At 42.0% G+C, this 18,871-nt stretch overlaps 1 protein-coding gene and 1 long non-coding RNA gene across 4 annotated transcripts in view; both read right to left on the bottom strand.

Moving 5' to 3' along the window:
• LOC132956315 (uncharacterized) overlaps positions 1–18,871 on the bottom strand; it is a 295,674-nt gene that overhangs the window by 61,438 nt on the left and 215,365 nt on the right. The window lies entirely within an intron of this gene.
• The window catches only part of kcnc2 (potassium voltage-gated channel, Shaw-related subfamily, member 2), a 100,855-nt gene continuing 82,494 nt past the window's right edge, over positions 511–18,871 (bottom strand). Inside the window, exons 2-5 of one of the 3 annotated variants that reach the window (XR_009665997.1) lie at positions 16,747–17,680; positions 11,289–11,453; positions 4,441–5,651; positions 511–2,241 (exon numbers count right to left, since the gene is read on the bottom strand). Coding sequence is in view for 2 of the 3 variants with exons in the window: in XM_061029668.1 (XP_060885651.1) it covers positions 5,515–5,651; positions 11,289–11,453; positions 16,747–17,680 (1,236 nt within the window). In the remaining variant the exon portion in view is untranslated. Of the gene's footprint in view, positions 5,652–11,288; positions 11,454–16,746; positions 17,681–18,871 lie in introns of all 3 variants that reach the window. The other 2 variants (XM_061029668.1, XM_061029669.1) reach the window with 2 other exon arrangements.

Consider the following 18,871-nt stretch of genomic DNA (forward strand, 5'->3'; position numbering starts at 1 on the left):
GCCGAGCGCTGCTTGATTGCTGGACGTGAGCTGAAGAATGAACAAGTGGAAGTGATTCTCTGTTATCTCAGCTCTGAACGCTTCTGTTCTCTGTTTGTTTGTTTTTTTCACTCTCGCTGTGAAATGACATTTACAGCCACAACGGGCATGATGCTATTACTGAAGCACCACCTGTGTCATTAGACTAAATGAAGTAACTAAATGAAGTGCAGCTACAACTACCATCTACTGTGACTGAGGCGCTGCACATACTGCTGAATGAAACCTGCTGTTTGTTTAAACACAAGTCACAGACTACAGAGACTAAGACACTTCTCACATGTCTACTTATAATACCAATAACATACTTTCTTTAAGTTCATTATGTTACCTGTATGCGACCACTTCTCCTCATTGTTTTTGATACACTGACACTTCACACACTGTTGGGAGTTTGTCGTCACATCACATATTTCTGTGAGAGTTCAGAAAAAAAGAGTTCAGACGAAGCAAAGAAAGAAACCATCAGAGTTAAAAGATAAATAGTTTATGTGAATCTGTCACACAGCATTTACCTTCACTCTATAGACATTGTTTTGAACGTGATATACAGTATGTCATCTCGTTTTTTTCTTTACAGTTTGACATAATGTTTTTTTTTTTTTTTTTTCAGCATGCACTTTAGAAGGCCAAACAAAAGGCTCCACAAACACGGACTCCAAACTAGAATTTTTTTTCCTCACAGTAAAACATACAAAAAACATGAACTCTGGGTCGAAAGCCTGACACGTTTGAGGACACGATGGAGACAGCACAGCATCAGACTACCAGGACGTTCACAGGTTTAGAGCAAAGTTTACTCCACAGTAAGACACAAAAATACATGTTCTGGATCCCCCCAAAAAATAAACACATTTGTTTTGTTTTTTTTCAAGTCACAACGTCATCCTAGAAATACACAAAGAATGGTTCCTCTTTGTCGAGTCAAAGAGTAAAGCAGCGTGTGTACTACACGAGGAGGATTGTGGGTACAGGGGTGACAGCGAGCTCACTGCGCAGGTAGCACGTTGGACCACCTGTCAGTGCGTTCTGTTGTCCGTCTCGTCTCTGCTGAAATCACAGTGTGCATCGGCGCTTTGTGTTGTCGGGTGCTTTTATTGCAAATCCGATCTGATTGTTTTGGATGATGGGATTGCTACCGTGCAGATGTAGCCATTCTAGAAGCCCCGCTTTATAACTTGGAAAACTTCTGCTACACTTTTGCTCCGCCCCCCACACACCAGGTGGGGGTAAAGTTTGGAAGAATCAAGTTATGCAGCTTTCTTTTAATTTATTTTTTTAGCCACCAGGAGTTTTATGAGGAATATTTCGGTAAGTATAATTTGGTTTCTGCAGCACAAATGCAGGGTCGTTGCATGTTGAATGCACAGGCAGGGCGAGGAGAGGGACTTCTACAACAGCGACTGCACCACAAGGGGGGGAGGGGGGGGGCTCTGTCTCGTTCGTGTTTGTGCTAAAACTTCATGGAACAGTGAGAGCAACAAGTCCACTCATTGGTTACCGCTGACCTGGCCTTTCAACCTGCACATCTTACCCTGGAGTTTAAGGATACACACACACACACACACACACACACACACATTTACACACACGGTAGAGCAAATTCACCTACTGAAAATTACCAAGGAAACAAAAGCAGAGATGACCATGATGTCACATTTATTCAACTCTCTCTATACTGTATATACTGTTTGTTAGCTCATATGTGAATACACTCCATTTTTTAAACACAAAGTGCCTCAACTGATACATCTTAATACACTTATTGCGAGGAGGGAAACCACAGCAAGAAAAGTGATTTGAGTGTAACCGACCACCTCGTTACCTGACTCGCCATCAACAGACAGATGTGTGGGCGGAGCCGCTCGGCCCCAATGCGCTGTGTTCACCGTCGTATTTACAGGAGCGATATCTATACAGTCAAATAGTCTCTTTTTGAACAACGTGTCCAGTTTGTTTTGCTCTTTTTTTTTCTCTCCAAAGTTCCAAAAGAAAAAAGAGAAACCAGGTAAATGCTTCTTAAAGTCCTCCCAGGATTTCATCGTGATCGTTAACGTCCCTGTTCTCTGAGGCGTCGGCTGGGCGGCCGTCAGTCTGTCCGTCTCTGTCCTCGTCCGTACTGTCCTGCAGGAGTGGCTCCGCTGTGAGGGTCCTCATACTGATGACTTAATCCCAGGGTCATTCAAATAGGAAAAGAACTGTCTAAATAAAATATAAAGACATCTCTAAATATCAGAAATGCATGATCTGTGACTGCAGAAGAACTCTCCATGCACACACTGGCAGTTTTTTAATGTGCACAAAAATGAGAACACAATACAAATCCGTTCCCTTCAGCATGTTCCCAATGTTACAAAAGCACTTCATGGTACGGGTGTGAGAAGGGGGGGGGGGGGGAGTGTTTAAAATAATTTGGTGTACAGACAAAGAGAAATGTTTTGCGAGGAGCTTCTTTCTTTTTAATTGTTTGACTTTCTTTTTTTTGTTCAGAGCTATGTGTAAGATGCATCTTGCTGGGAGCCAGTTGCTAAGCAACCGTCTGCTACCGGTATAGACATACAGTGGAGATGGGTGAGGCACATGGCAACATGTCTGCTGTCCCACACCTGTTGGTGCTCAGAGGGAAACATTATGTCTGCCATGAACAATGTGAATGAATACTTTAGGTGTAAAATGAGGTTTGATATGAGACTCTGTTCGAGAAGAATTCAGGTTAGTGTGTCTCGTTTGGGGGACTTGAGAGCAGTTAGTAGCCCTTGGTGAGAGATGGGTTAAAGTGAATCTGTGCAGGTTTAACGAGAGGAAGTGGAAAGAGTTATATCATAGTTGTTAAATAGTTTGGTAACACTCAGGAACACAAATCCAACATTCACAAGTTTCTTTTTACATGCATGAGCAGTAACATGTTGGCTCTTTGTTAGTCAACATACTGAGCACATTAAAATACATTATTCTGCATGTTCATGTTCTACGTCTCTTAAGCAATTAACTCAGAGTTCTCCTGATTGGACCTGAGATTTAGGGACGTAAGGTTTTAATTCCTTAAAGGCAGGGTTGGTCATTTTTTGAATGATTTTGAAAGTAGCTTTCCCTCAGTGCTGTGTCTGCACCCACCCCCTCCCCTCTGTGCTCCCTCAAAAGCCACGCCCCCTCACTTACAGGCAAGAGCGTCGTTGCTCCAGAAGCGGACCTCAGCTCATCTCTTACATTGTGTAGAAACTACGTCATCTCATGTTTCATTCAGCGGTAAATAAACACTAAACTTTATCATAATACATGCAAAAAAAAAAACGACTAACTTACTACTCACAGTGTAAACTCCATAATCGGTGACACGCTTTGAGTGTGGGCTAGTGATCGCAAGGGGTAGAGAGCGAGCAGGGAGGCTCTGATTGGGTCATCAGATTGGTACCTCGTGGCAGACATTGGTCAAAGTTTTTAAAGGCTTACAAACTGCTTCAGATTACTGATTTATCTTTAAAGTGTATGTGGAGTAAATGACCAACCCTGCCTTTAAAAAAAGCAGCACGACTACTGGCTTCAGGCTGCATCCATGCAATGTTGGCAGAATATAAGTAGCCCTGTTGATATTCTGGACACAACAGATTCAAAGAAATGAAGCGAGTTAGCTGTTCTCATTGTGTTATATGCTGCACACAAACAAGCAGCTCCTTCTAGATAAAGGAAACTTTAGGCGTCTCTAATCAAAATCTCAGACTCACAGAATGCATAAATGAAGCGGATGTAGCCGCCATGTTGACACTCACTGGTTGACCATCATTTTGAAGCCAAGAGTTTGACATTTTGGCCGCCATCGTCTCGATTTCCTGTGCACAGAAGTGACCATATTTGGACATAATTATCAAAAGTGTCTATCCAGGTTTACGTAAAGCCCCGCCCTAAAAGAGTCATCCTTCATCATCTATTTGACTCTAAATGGGATGAAAATGGGAATCCATTTTTACTTTGATTTTCTCCACTTCATGAAGCCCATACTTGGCAAAAAAATCACTATCATAATTCCAGGATAACTCCCTAAATATAATGAGTGATTGGGAGGTGACACTGACTCTCAGTTAATGGCACACTAGTTGTAGACTATGATCATGCAAAATAAAGCATTAATAATGACTAATTAGGAGCTAATATGCTACTTATATACATGCTAATAAACTCCTAGGTCATGGCTAATCTTTGTTAAGTGTTACCATCGTGAAGTGGGAATTATCCAGGGATGTAAATGCTACAAAGCACACCTCTGGATGTTTTCATTAGTCTGGGATAACTGAACCACCCCAGATTATAAGCACACTAACATTTATAGACATTTGAATTCATTGGAAGAAAACAAAAAGGGGGAGAGTGAGAGGCACTGCAATGTGACCCCCAGAAGGCTTTTACCTGTCCAACATGGCAGTGCCTCCCTTCTAATCCATTAAGACAGAACGCTGCTCTCTGCTTGTGTGAAACCAGTACAGACAAGCTCTCTGCAGTTATCTGTGAGCAAACAACCAGAGACACAACAGCTTTGGTTGGCACTCCCATCAAAGGAAAGAAAAACATACAGGAGGATGGGGAGAAAGTTAATCGAAAAAATAGCAGCAGATGAACGAAAGACCCCCACATGCAGAGAGAATGAACACCCAGCTGGTGCTTTGTGTTTTTTCAGTCTCCTAGGTGGATTGTTGGTGAAGGCCGATGGCAAAATGAGACACGATAGAAGCCCCTAAACCCCCGACATAATAACATTAGATTAAAAAAATACTCCTTCTGGATGTGTATGTATTGTCGAGGCCTCGTCCCCTCTCCACGCGGCCTGCAGACGATGGTCACAGGATGATCCATGCAAACATGAGCGGGGGCCCAGCAGCAGGTGAAGAGTGACAGACATGTGAACGTGTGTGTGAGTCCAAAAACACACACACACTCCTCCTGAAAGACAAGTCCTCCTCCCCCTCCTCCCCGTCTCCATCCCAAAAAATAAAACAAAACCAGAGTCACAGTCGCATGAGGTTTTAAAATGAAGTGACATCTCTCTTTCTTTTTGTGGAAGCACTTTTTTTTTTTTTTCAAAGTATCTAAATATAGCAACATCTAAGATCCCTGATTAGTAATGTGTCCTTTATTAAATGTTATGGCTGCTACCTCTGAAGCCACCAGTCGGAGTTCTTTTATTGCAAGTCTCAAAGTAGGATAATAACGAGCTGAAGGGAACTCCAGGTGACACAGGAGGGCTGACTGAAGCTAAGCTAAGCTAACATGTTCCTTCATGGAAAAACAGGGTGAGAGGTGAGGAGTTAGCCGAAGCTGCTAACCGGAGTCTCAGCTACAAAGTACTCATCCACTAGCCACAATATCGAGAGGAGTTGGGGTGGGAGGTGGTGTGTGTGTGTGTGTGTGTGTGTGTGTGGGGATAAGGTGTGTGGGGGGGGGGGGGGGGGGGGTTTAGGCCAATGTGGCGGAGTGCCAGACGTCTCACAGGATGGAGGGGATGGGGGAGCGGGAGCGCCGCAGGGGGCACGGTGATCCGTACGGCGAGGTCACAGGCGACAACCTCAGGGTGTTACCGGCAATGCCCGCTATGTTGTTTAAGCTCCGGGATTTCTCATAGCCTTCAGATGGGGGGGGGGGGGGGGGGGGGGGCGGCGATACAGAGTGGTGGTTGAGGTGGAGGTGGAGGTGGTGGTGCAGGAACAGGACATGAACACACACAGGCAGGCAGGCAGGCACGCAGGCAACGATCCGAGTCCGAGCCAGCCGAGTCAACCGAGACAAGACAGGAGACAGAAGTGAGACAGAGCAGCAGAAACAAAGTGTACGCTGAGAGCACAGCACTGTTCGACTGTAAGAGGAACAGGATGTTCTCAGAGGGAGAAATTACCTGATTGGCTGTGTTATTCATGAGTGGAAGGAGCCAAAGAACCACTGTTTCTCTTGCTAGAGATGCATCCAATTTATATTAAAACTTTAATAAGGAAACACTTCCCACAGACAATAAAAAGTCATACTAAGAGGTTTTCAGTAATCCGAGGGTGCCAGATGTATATGTGAAGATAAGCACAATACGTTTTAGAGATGGATACAATTCACATATTGCCAATATTGTAAATTTAAACAGTGCAAATAAATGATTCTTAACTTTTGTGCACTCATTGTGCATCGATATTGCGTCTCTATAACTTTGCAATGGTTCTCTGTAGGCTTCTTTCTTAACCAAATAACATTAACTCAAGAGTTTTTTTTACATTGTCGCACATTTTAAAAACAGTTTCCGAGCTGCTGCGATGCTCTGCAACAGTTGCTGCAGACAGTATTGAGTAAGTAAAGGTTGTGTTCTGCTCGACAAACTACTTGAAGAATCTTTTTTAAAAAATTTTTTTTTTAACAAACAACATGATTCAAGAATTTCTTTTTCATGCAGTTTTAGTGCAGCTGCTATGCTCTGCTACATGTGCTGCAGACACTGCTGCAAGGCCGGTAAAGAATCGAGTCTGAGCGTCTTCTGCAGGACCAACACGAGGAAATCTTTCTAAATTAACAGAAGCATTATTGTCTGCAGACAGATTGTTTATATTACAGTTGACTTAGCACTGTATTCTAATACAAGGCTGCTACATTCAGAGCCTCTTACATTTGACCATGTTTGCTTTTTTAATGTATTTTTGTATTTTTCTTTATGTATGTCCTGCCTTGCTCTTAGGGCTCTTATTTGAAACTGTCTGTGACCAGGAAAGATTCACATCAACATCCAATTGATTCCTCGACTAAAGTTGAAAGTGATCTTGGACTAAGCTAAGCTAAGCTAAGTTAAGCGGAGAGAAATGGCAGCATTTAAAATAACAAAAAAAGCACAATCTGTCTCGGCTGTGTCTTAAAAACAGGAGAGCACATCTTCCAGTTTGTAATTATGAGCAGCTGAGCAGGAGAATGATCTGCATCAGCTCTGTAGTTGTAAGTGTGAGTCGAGCTGTGACTCACACAGCCGCTCAGCAGAAACGTCAACCAACCTGCGACAAAGTGGCTGCAGGGCAAACACGACTGACTGACAGTAACATTCACAGGAAATCCATTCTAATGATTATTTAATGGATTCAGCTAATCTTTAAAGGAGGTTATTACCAATTAGTTCTCCCTGGTTCTACTTCATTAGACGCATTGTGCTCAGGATCACTCCTGCATGGAATGGGAAGATGCATTTGTGCTTTTCCTGCTTTGATAGATAAACATGTCTGCAGAGTTAAAGGTTGGTTTGACTCTGAAGGTAAAATATGTCTTTTATCTTCCCCAGCTGCAGTAAATATGTTTACGTTTGTTTTTTTGAAACTGTTTTGCCTTTAGCCTCTTTTTACACCAAGAATAGTTTTGAAGTCTCAAATGTTGTATTTCTGATCTGAATGGATTATGGATCAGCTGTGAGAAACTGTTTAGAGACTTTGAGTCTGATCAATATGGAATAAATGGAATACCTGTTTCAAATGCTCATTCACATTGAGACACTTATTAGTTGAAAATAAACATCCATCATCATACATATTAAGATCAACAACATGCACATTAAATATCAGATATAACAGGCAGTTTATATATAGAGTATAAACTCAGACTGGAGCTTGCACATACTGATGATGATGAGGATGATTACAAAAACCTTCATCAATCTGTATAATCACACTTTACAACACTTCATGTGATGCACGCTGGCTGAATTAGCATTCAGTCAAAGTAAACAAGCCCAAGCAGCCAGATCATTAATGGAGCGTGCCAATCAGCCAGCGTAAACACTGATGAGGAACAGCGAATGGAAAACATGGCCTCATTACCATTCTACAAAACGGCCTTGGTTTGTTTCAGGGGCGAGGTGTGAATTAAAGCGGGGCGGTTTTAAGAAACCAGCCGAGCAGCAGAACAAAGGGGCAGCCTGTGGGTCCACGCCAACAGGGTAGCAGGGACTAGAAAGGACCTGATGTTTTATGCATTAGCGGCGACTGTAACGGCCGACTGAAGCGGGCGGAGACGATGCACAGCTGCTCGGCCGCCGGCGTTGGGAAAACAAGACTGGTTGGTTATTCGCCTGAATAAATGTTGTATTTCATTTTTCATTTTATTTAAACCAGTAGGAATGTTAAGTTAAATAAGTTGATGTATAAATCTCTTCCTATTCTTATTTTTTATATTCTAAGTGCTTATTTATGTATCTATTCTGCTGTGGGAGAGACCACCATGGACTACATCCAGTCAGGGGGACTGGATGTAGTCCATGTCGACAGTGGTAAAATCTGCTAGTCTATCTCTATATCAACGATTAAGTTTTATTCTATAGTTCTTTAAGAATGAAAGGTATCCCTGAAATAAGTATCACCTCTTTATTTGTTAAGGGTAAATCAAATTCAATATAAAGGGATCTAATTGTTTGATAGCTCTGTTTGGGCTGCTGTAGTGAGAACACTAGTGAGCAGGACATTTAGATTCACTTCTGATAGAAGGTAATTATCCGAGGCTTAAAGCGTCCACATTACAGTGCAGATTAAGTCGACTTTGCCTCAAGAAGCCTGAGATAAAATGGAGGATTTAATCGAACAACCACGCTTCAGGCCTCACACGGAGTCTAAACATTTTTATAATGTGGTCAAGAAGAGGCTGATAAGGATTTCTCGTCTGCAGGGAGCGCCTCTGAAATGAGCCGCTGCGTGACCTCATTTTCTCCGGGAGCAGCCACGTTTATACCTTTTTAGTTCCTGACTTTTTTTTTTTGCCTTTGAACAAGAGGAACAGGCACAAGGCTTTCTAGTCGTTCAGCAGACATCACGATGACCTTTATCTTGGGTCAAAGTGTTGTGAAGGTCGAGCTTTTTACATGGGTCTGACCTTTCCGTCGAGGCATTGATACAAGACTGCCATGACCAGCAGGCGTGCCCCAAAACCCTACGACTACTCTGACAGCAAAATATGAAGACACAGCGTGATTATGAAAAATGTGAACTGTTTTCTTCTTTATGATGAGTAAACTCTAACAGCTAAATGTCAATATCGTCCAATCAGAAACAGGATTCAGGTCAACCACTGACTTCTTCATTAGTAAATAAATAAGCACAGCTGCACTTCAAGCCGGGCACACACGGTGTGAATCTGAGGCCGTTTCTGAACTGATTTTGAAGTCGGGCTGAATTTCAGCTTCGATCTCACATCCTGTATCAGCAGAGTACACAGCGACATGACAACCAATCACGGCCCTATCAGTATGTTTCAAAGTTTTGTCAGCTGACCACATAGGCCATGTGTGCCTTTGCTTTTCAGTCACACAGTATAATTGCAGAAAAGGATGACCATAGCAATGTGTAATTTAGAGTACTATACAGATGATGTGTGTGTTTTTTCTTTTCTTTTTTTTTGTCTTTTTCATGTGTATTTTGCATTTTGGGTACATTATGTATAAATATATATAGATATATATATATATATATATCTATATATATCTTTCTTTCTTTTTTCATTTTTTTCTGTTGGTTTGTAGAGTGGGATGGGGGAGGGGGTACTATTCTTCTTTGTTAATCTTTCAGTTCAACTTTCAATCTGTGTGCCTTTCTTATATGTTTTCGGTCTTTATATTTTGAGCCTTGGTTTCATTAATTTTGGTTGAGGAGACCGTAACACAAGGCTCCAAATGTTTTAGCAAAGAAAACTCAGATTTTTCCCCAACTAAATAGCAGCTGCTGTTGGCCTCTTACAATGAAGAAGTCAGTGGATAAGTCGATATTTTTCAGAGTCGATGGGATTCAAATGTGTTTCTTTAACTGTTTAAACTCCTCTAAGTGTCAGATAGTTAAAAGTTCAGCTGGTGTATCATCACCGGAGGGGCTGATGATACACTGGTGATGCTGTTTAGGAGCTGTAGACGGACAATGATCCTGGAATCAGCCAAAAAACGGGTCAGGCATTTATTCAAGTGTTTCCAGGCAACAGGAAAACATGAATAAATTGCAGAGAAAGCAGCAGTTCTGAGCCGGCTGCGTTAACACTGTTGATCCTCAGAACCGCCTGAACAACAGTTTGTCACTGCAGAGAGCGGTGACAGCAGACACACAGGTTACGTTACCTGATCTGACTAGGCCTGAACAAAGCGCCTTCCCCCCTCCAGGGATGTCGGTGTCCCAGTCGCTACGGATACGGATCAGCTGATGAGGATTCAGACTGATGTCTCTGTTCTCAAGATCTTTTCTTAAAGGGTAAATCCAGCAGCTTTAAACCAGAACCTTCTTTTGACGTATTTTGAATTCCAACAGGTGCAACATTTTTTTGGAAAAAAGTAGGGTTTCTTCAAACTTCAGCTGGCAGCAGCAACTAAGGCTTTAATGGCTGCTCAGAGCAAATGTACCTGATCAAAATGTCCACTTAAGTTCTTGTTTTCTTGTTGTTGCCACTGACAGGCTCAGGTTGTAATTTTAGGTGTCTGATAAAATTGTTGTTCAAAGCCACCAGACTCCATTGACAAAAACAGTGATTTCTATTTTTGCACAACGTGGGACTTACTGGAAGTTGTGAAATACCACAAACTAACTGGCTGATTGAGGCCTCACTAGACCAGCTAGTCCCATGTTCTGCAAGGTTTAAACAGCCGTTCGTCTCAATGGAGTCTGGTGACTTTAAAGAGATCGAAGTAATGGGTATTTCTGGTTTTAAAAATGGGATCTGACTAACTAATAAGAATCTGAGCCTGCCTGTGTCAAAAACATCAACAATTTTAGCAGATGTACTGAATAAGTCGGCACATTTATTGTCACAGCAGTCACAGCCCGCTCTGAGGCTGCCAGCTGAAGATCTCTACTGAAACAAATCCAAAAACTTGGTGCACCTTTTAGTCATTCTAGCACCAAACATGCAAAAGCAAGGCATTATAAAAAATACTGGATCCTCCTTTAAAATAAGAAATGCTCTGACATGTGTCATCTCTATGTTTGTAAGAAAAAGTCAAAGATTTTAGCTTCTCTGACTGTCGATTCAGAAAACATTCAACATACTGAAAAAAAAAGTGTTCACAGAAAATCCCTTTGAGACGAAATCTTCCCCACACTTATAAACGATGACTAATGAGTTCAAAATGAATCATTTTTAATGCACAGCAGCAAGCATGAATTTCAGAATGACTCTCTAAGACGACTTAAAAGACTCTTTTCAATAAATGACATGATCTATTAATCTGTTTTTTTAAAGCTTGTCTTCAGATACACAGAAAGGCTGGTGAGTGCAGTTACCTGTTTTCCGTAGCCCTCCGTCTGCAGGGCAGGTGTAGTCACTAGCAGCGAGCAGGAAGCACGTTCCAGTGCTCCTGCGGTCCTGTTCCCGGTCGCTGGACCTTCGCATGGGGACCCTCTCCTCTGGGGACAGGGTCAGGTCACTGCTGCAGTCTGCTGACAGAACTGTGAGAGGACAAAGGTGAACTCATATCCAGTTTCTTTCATTCAGAAAGGTTATCATAATGTCAAAATGTTTTTTACCTTCAGATTCAGTGATAAAAAAAGGGCTCAGGTGATGAATCACCTCACTATAGCAGCTTTGTTTGTAACATTTATTGAACACAGTGACTGAATAATGACATCATATGATAACGATGTGTTTAAATCATTTCCCTTGGACTCAAGTTGCTAAGAAACTAAAAGTACTTCCTCTCCTCCAGTCTGGCTTTTAGCCTTGTGCAACTTTTACTGTCAGTGAGATTTCTCTGCTCACACAAACCTTTCTTCAGTGGGAGTTAGTCTGAGCTCTTCGTTGTGTAATATTTCTGATTTGACTTCAAGAATAAAACAAAGTCAAACCAGACAGATGGCGTTCTCTGTGTTCTGAGATGTATAAATATAATTGGCTTTGTTTGACTTGGTATTTTCTGTATTTTGTTAAAGTGTTGATGTAAAAATCCTCCGACATCAAGATTTAAGAATCAACATGTTGTCTTTAAGTCATAGGAAAAGCAAATTTGGGGCCCGTGTCCACAAAGGACATTTTATGCACTGGCAGTGTACATATCGATACGAAACCAACGCCGCTCAGTGTTTTATTGTTCAGGGCTCATCATCCTAATCGCAAAATACAAAACGACATCAGATGTTTTTGTCGCTGCGTAGCAGAGCTACTGCTAATGCCGTGACACGATTAGTTTTTCCCCGGTCAGTGGCTACAGCCATCCAGCCTTACGCTGCACTATGACCCGAAAGTAAACAACAGCCCAGTAGAAGAATGGCATCCCGTAGCGCGGCGCAGTTTGGCAGTGTTTTCTATCTCTAAAATGTTGATAAAGTCATGTGTAGGCTGGTCAGGTAAAACTGGCATGTCGACCCGAACGATGTGTAACCACACTTAGCACAGGCTTGAGCATGTTAACCTGCAAGGAGGACTGAAGGCTGGTGTTGTTAGCAATGCTAACGTTAGCCACACTCGGTAAACCTATGTGACATTGTTTACAGACGGCCAAATTAAACCCATAATGCACTGCTTTTTGGTTAACTTCCCTTGATTGTTCCGGAATGCGTTCTAACTTACAGCGAACCCAACTCTGGTGCATTTGGAAGTGAACCCAGTCCCCCGTTTTTAAGCGGACCAGAGTTCGGTTCGGAGTTGGTTTGAGCATTCACACTGCGCCAAATCAAACAAACTATTTGACAAAGTGCATCAGAGTTAATTTCAAACGGACCGAACAGCTATAAGGTGTGAATGCACCTTTTACTGAATTAGCCAAAATATTTTTAAAAAGTTGCTAACAGTAGCTAAATATAAATTCAAGATAAATCCAAATTCAAATAAATCGTAACCTATAGGTAACCTAATAGGTAAAACATTTTTCTCACAATCTGACGGTGTACATTTTAGCTGCCTGTCAACACCGCTGAATTGTTGTGGTGAGGAAAAACATTCACCCTGGGGAACAATGAATTGAAAATGTGGGGGGGAATAGGGGAGCTTTTCTGGGTGACAGGGGAATAACAGTCACGGCAAACATCAGACAGCCTCCCGCATTAAAAAGCCTCAAGCAAATGTCACATGCACGGCCATGCAGGACAAAGGTCAGATGGAGTGTGGAGCTCCACTGGATGACAAAGACAAACTGTTTTCATGAGAGCCAATGAGAGATTGTATAGCAACAGAAATCCTCCTTTACTAGTGGGATACCTGCATATGAAATAAAATAATTGGGTCAAAAAACAAGAAATGAATCAATTCTTCTAACAAGTAAAGCTATAAAAAGCTGTTAACAGTACAGAAAAGAGTCAAATTGTTACATTGGATGCCATATTCTAATGTAACGCCTCTCAGCTTGTAAAAGTGGATCTGCATCACCAAGCTCCTCAATGAGCTCTGTTGGACGTGGAGTTATTCTCCAAAGATTGAAAGTAAAGTGGCAGTTTAACAGCTGACGATGTCCATTGAGATGATGGAATACGCTATGAATAACATAAATGTGGCTCTTTATGAGTTCTTAATGGTTTCTGGATGACAGCAGTGGTCTAAGATTCAGGAGAATGCTCTACAGCGGGCTGCTTGGGCAATACAGGCGTGTAGGATTTGTAGTGGTTTCTTCGGTCTTCTTAATAAATCTGATGTTCTTAAACTGAGTTCTTTCTTAACCACTCTATAGTGACGACATTACACTGTTTTACGCGTTGAGTTGGCTTCACACATGTTCCCATGTGTCCACGTTAAAACTACCGTGTTGCTCCGCCGTCACTCGTTTATTTTACTTAGCCAGCGTAACACAACAATACACTTTACTTCCTGTCTCCTGACCACATGACTACGGAAGTCTTACAGAATCACAACAAACCTTCAAAATAAAATAGGAATAATCTCAGTAAATATTCCCAAGATAAACACAAACATATCGTCTGCTATGATCTAGCAAATCATAATCCAAACAATAATAATCAAACTTATTAATGCAAAAATGGCGCTTACAGGATTAATTCATTTTTTGCTGAAGGTGTTTAAATGGTTCATATTCAGTTAACAGAAATAATGATGGCGGTTTTCCCATTGAAACTCTGGAAATTTAGCTTTTCATGAAAATATTTAGATTTTTGTTCAACAACAACCGCCATTAACAGATTTAACCATGAAACAGTTAGCCAATTAAAGCTAATAGTAGCTTTACAAGTTACAAACTACTGACATCTGAACTCTAGGACTGTACCACAACGAGCATATCTTTCACTAAAGGACAAGAAGCTAGATGAGCTTCAGACATATATCACTAGTCCTAGAGATGCAGAAACATCACAGCCGATGTCAATTTATGAGCAAGTTTTTCTCCTTTATATCCATTTCAAAGCATGTTTTTGTCTTCGTCCAGTTCAGCCTGTAAATACTGTTTTTATCATCTCCAAGATTCTCCATAAGCTCCATTGGACATGGAGTTATTCTCCAAATATTGAAAGTAAAGTGGCAGTTTAACAGCCGACGATGTCCATCGAGATGATGGAATACGCTATGAGTCGGTTGTCTCTTAACTGTAAGGTCGAGGGTTCGATCCCCAGCTCCTGCACCAACATGTCCGATGTGTCCTTTGGCAAGACACTCAACCCCAAATTTACTTAATTCTGATGGTGGACACTTAACATAGCATCTGCTGCCATCAGGGTGTGAATGTGTAGGTGTGACCTTTGAGTAGCCAGAAGACTAGAAAAACGCTATACAAGCTCAAGTCCATTTATCATATCTATACATACCGTTTTTAATCTAGTAATATAGTTTCTTTTTGAGCTATTACTAAACAGTTCCTTCTCTATTTGCACTATGCTGATCGGGATGATGCTTCGCTGTTTTGTTGTCTTGCACAACAACGGCAATGACTGTAATCTTAAACTGTCAAGTTGGTATTCTTTTTAAAGGTACGCTCTGACACCTAAACCGTCCATGGGATGCACTTGATGGTTACCTACATTAAAAACTGACTCAAAGGTTAAAAGAAAATTTCAGAATCCTTTACCAGTTGGTGTCCTATTTACAGCACAAGTAATGCTAAGTAAACTGCATTGTTTTTGCATTGCAGTGTTGGACCAAAATATTGTTTAAAAAAAAACCCTGTTTGGCTATTTTCATTCATTTTTTTCCATATGGTTTGTTTTCACCTTAAACATTTTGGTTTTGGTTTTGGCAAAAAACACAGCACATTAAAATACCTTTTAACCCACATAGAAACTGGGAGGCCTCTTACAATAACATTGAAATGAATCTATCATATATGAAATGGAAGCATTCATGTTGAGACATGATGCATACACTGTAAGGACAATCAGGGGACAAGTAACCTAGCAGATAGTGTATTTTAAATGATCTCTAAGGAAATCACAGAGATGACAATTCTGTGTGTGCTCTCGGTTCAGGCATGAATTATTCTATCTTTATTAGACGTAAAACTCTGAGACCTCGTAAACAAATAGTCTGTGATGAGTGCACATCTACCCTCAGGAACGTTTGCTCTACAATTCAAAGGATGTCAGTCTACGGGGGTCAACACAAATTTCCATCAATATCAGATGTGTAAAGAGTAAATTACTAACATGGGCCTAGAGGGAAAAAAACAGCCACATACAGTCCAAACAACAATCTCTACACATGACTGAATTCTTATCAGCATGGGCTATTTCACACCACCATCTCCCTCCCTTAACACTCTTTCTGCATTTCACTGTGGCAACCAGAGACCAAGGCTGCGAGGCAAAAGAGCTTCAGTGGTGGAGCTGCAGAGTCTCAAGGGGAAAAATATTCCACGTGTGAGTGGGTAATCTGACAAATGCACACTGTTTTCTAAATGAGATGGGGTCCCTTATGGATTCTCATCCCTTTCACTTCTATATGGTTAATAATAAGGGGACTTAGGCGCTTGGTTTCCAAAGTGCAGAAGTCCCTTCAACCTTTATTTAATGGCCAGCAGGGGGCTTCTCCAGCAGCTGCAAAAAGAAGATTGTACAAAACCAGATAGAAGAGGGACCCTACCTCTCAGTTGATTTATGATAATACATTTAACATCTACCTGATGAGTTCATGGTCTCAGTATGTTAAAATCTTCTTCTACACAGGATACGGTTAATTTAGTAAATTATGATTCCATGTGGAGTCATTAGATAATAAAGCAGGGAATGCATAGACTGTATAAAACATGGACATAGTCTCAGTCACCATTTAGTTTCTGATGTGGCCTTGTGTAGCCCAACGATGGCGGTCGCCATATAGGAAATGCTACCTCAACCCAACTATGGATCAATCTAGAAACAGGCAAAGTGGTGGAGCTCATGCCTTAAGCCTCCTGGTGAAAATCTACAACGTGTCCACCGGTCAGTCAACTCAGCCAAGCTACTGATTTTGCTCCCCAAATTAATTTTTTGAACCAGACTGTAAACATGTTTACTTCTGCTGTAAAAATGGGCATTTTAATACGTGACCTAAAGGTGATTCCATGGTTTTTGAAGCCAGCCTCAAGAGGACATTCAACTAACTGCACTCTTCTGAACTTTCGCATTGAGTTTATTTTTTGACACCGGATGTAGTTGCTCGTTTGCTACCACTGTGGCACTCTGTTGTAGCAAAGCGTTCACCTTGTCCTCCAAATACGGTCAAAATTTTACAATAAGTCTATACCTGTTCTTTTTGTAAGGTGCCATGTGATTAGTTTTTTGTGATTTGGTGCCACATAGAAGGAAAATAGAAATTGTGCATTCTTACCTGAGCGATTGCGTTCTAGTACCCTGGTCCCTTTGACGTGACAAAGGTCCCCTTGAGTGCTGTTGCAGGTGGTGTTTAGATCAGCTTTGCAGTAGGAAGGGGAGCCTCCCTGCACCACCTGAGGGATGTGTTTCTTCCTCTTCTTGGGCAGCTTCTGCTTGGCCATGGCCAGAGAGTAGTACATCCCAAAGTTATTGACAATAACAGGCACAGGCATGGCTATCGTCAGCACACCCGCCAAGGCGCACAACGCGCCCACAACCATGCCCGACCAGGTCTCTGGATACATGTCACCATAGCCCAGTGTTGTCATGGTCACTACAGCCCACCAGAAGCCAATGGGGATGTTCTTGAACTTGGTGTGCAGGCTAGCAGTGGGGTCATTTGGCTTAGCACCAATTCGTTCGGCGTAGTAGATCATGGTTGCAAAAATTAACACTCCCAACGCCAGAAAGATGATGAGCAGCAGGAATTCATTGGTGCTGGCACGTAATGTGTGGCCCAACACCCTGAGCCCCACAAAATGACGCGTTAGCTTAAAGATACGCAGGATACGAACAAAGCGCACCACCCTGAGGAAACCCAACACATCCTTGGCAGCCTTTGAAGAAAGGCCACTCAGCCCTACCTCCAGGTAGAAAGGCAGGATGGCCACAAAGTCGATGATGTTGAGAACGCTCTTAACAAACTCCAACTTGACCGGGCAGAAGGTCACGCGCACCAGGAACTCGATGGTGAACCAGAAAACACACACGCCCTCCACGTACGTGAGCGCAGGGTCAGTTTCGATCTCGTACTGCGGGCCTGAATCCGGCACACTGCTGTTCCGCACAAGTTCAGTCTTGTTGATGATGGTGTTGAAAGCCTCATGAGTCTCCAGACAGAAGGTGGTGATGGAGACCAGGATGAAGAACAAAGATGCAAAGGCAATGAACTACAAGAGAGGAAGAGAGAAACAGAGATAAGTTATCATTTTATAAATTACTACTTATTTTCTTTTTTTTAACAGTTTGAACATTGACATGCACAATGATGGCCCGGAAAATCGTGTACACCAAGATCAATCAATGTATTTGCTCTTAAGAAGGAGAATGAACTCAGACAAGTTTAATTAACTTGCGTCAATCTGGACTTGGACTCCAGAGAGAGGAGCAATCTATTACCAAGAACAACAAATAAACAAACACTTCCACCTTCGCTCCTGGTGGGATTGTAACACGGGAATGTAGATGCCGTCAGATTTCATTTACCGCCGCTGACACGTCTGACAGTAAGCAGTTGTGCCAAGAGGAAATTGGTCTAACCAAGCAACCAAATACACATTCAGAATCAAGAGAGATTGGAAGAGGGTATTTATTCCTGTTGTATTTATTTTGTGCTTTTGCAATTCAGGCAACATTCATGTCTATTTGGGCCCCCAGACTGCAAGGCACCAATGGTACCAAGACATGGGGGGTACAGGAGAAAGCACCATCAAGCATGGGTATTTCATTATTTTTTGGGCTTTTTTTGTGCCTTTAATGGAGAGATAGGACAGTGGATAGAGTCAGGGAGAGAGAGAGAGTGGGGAATGACATGCGGGAAAGGGGACACAGGTGGGACTCGAACCTGGGCCGCCCAAGCATGGGTATTTCTTGTTGTATAAATGTATATGTACTCAGAGGCACTTCTTGTCAACAGGCATGGCAGTCAACTGCTTGTGGCCCCAGACCAGTAGGGGGCCCCTGAGGGCTCACAAACTTAAACCAAAGCAGTGGCCCAAAATGTGCAAATTTTGCATTGACAGTAGGAAACCTCCCTTATAGGGCCCCCATCTCACAGCACCCACTCTTATTGCCCTGCTAAGCATTGCATGCATTGTTGCAGTGAAAACCAAAGTTTGTCAATGAAAGTAAACAAAGAAAAATGAAGAGGAAGTATACATCATTAGGAGAGAAAAAAGAAACAGGAAAAAAGAGGAAGAGGAGTAAGTGTTGGGACACTGGCAGACATAATGGTGATGAACGCTGGATTGAGGGACCCCCAAATTATTTTACCCTAGGGCACCACCAGACTCTAGACTCACCATATGTTCTTTTGCATGTATATAGTCAAGTCTTTACTTTGGTTCCAATCACGTTTTGTT

The sequence above is a fragment of the Labrus mixtus genome, chromosome 22 (assembly GCF_963584025.1).
Source record: "Labrus mixtus chromosome 22, fLabMix1.1, whole genome shotgun sequence".
NCBI lineage: Eukaryota > Metazoa > Chordata > Actinopteri > Labriformes > Labridae > Labrus > Labrus mixtus.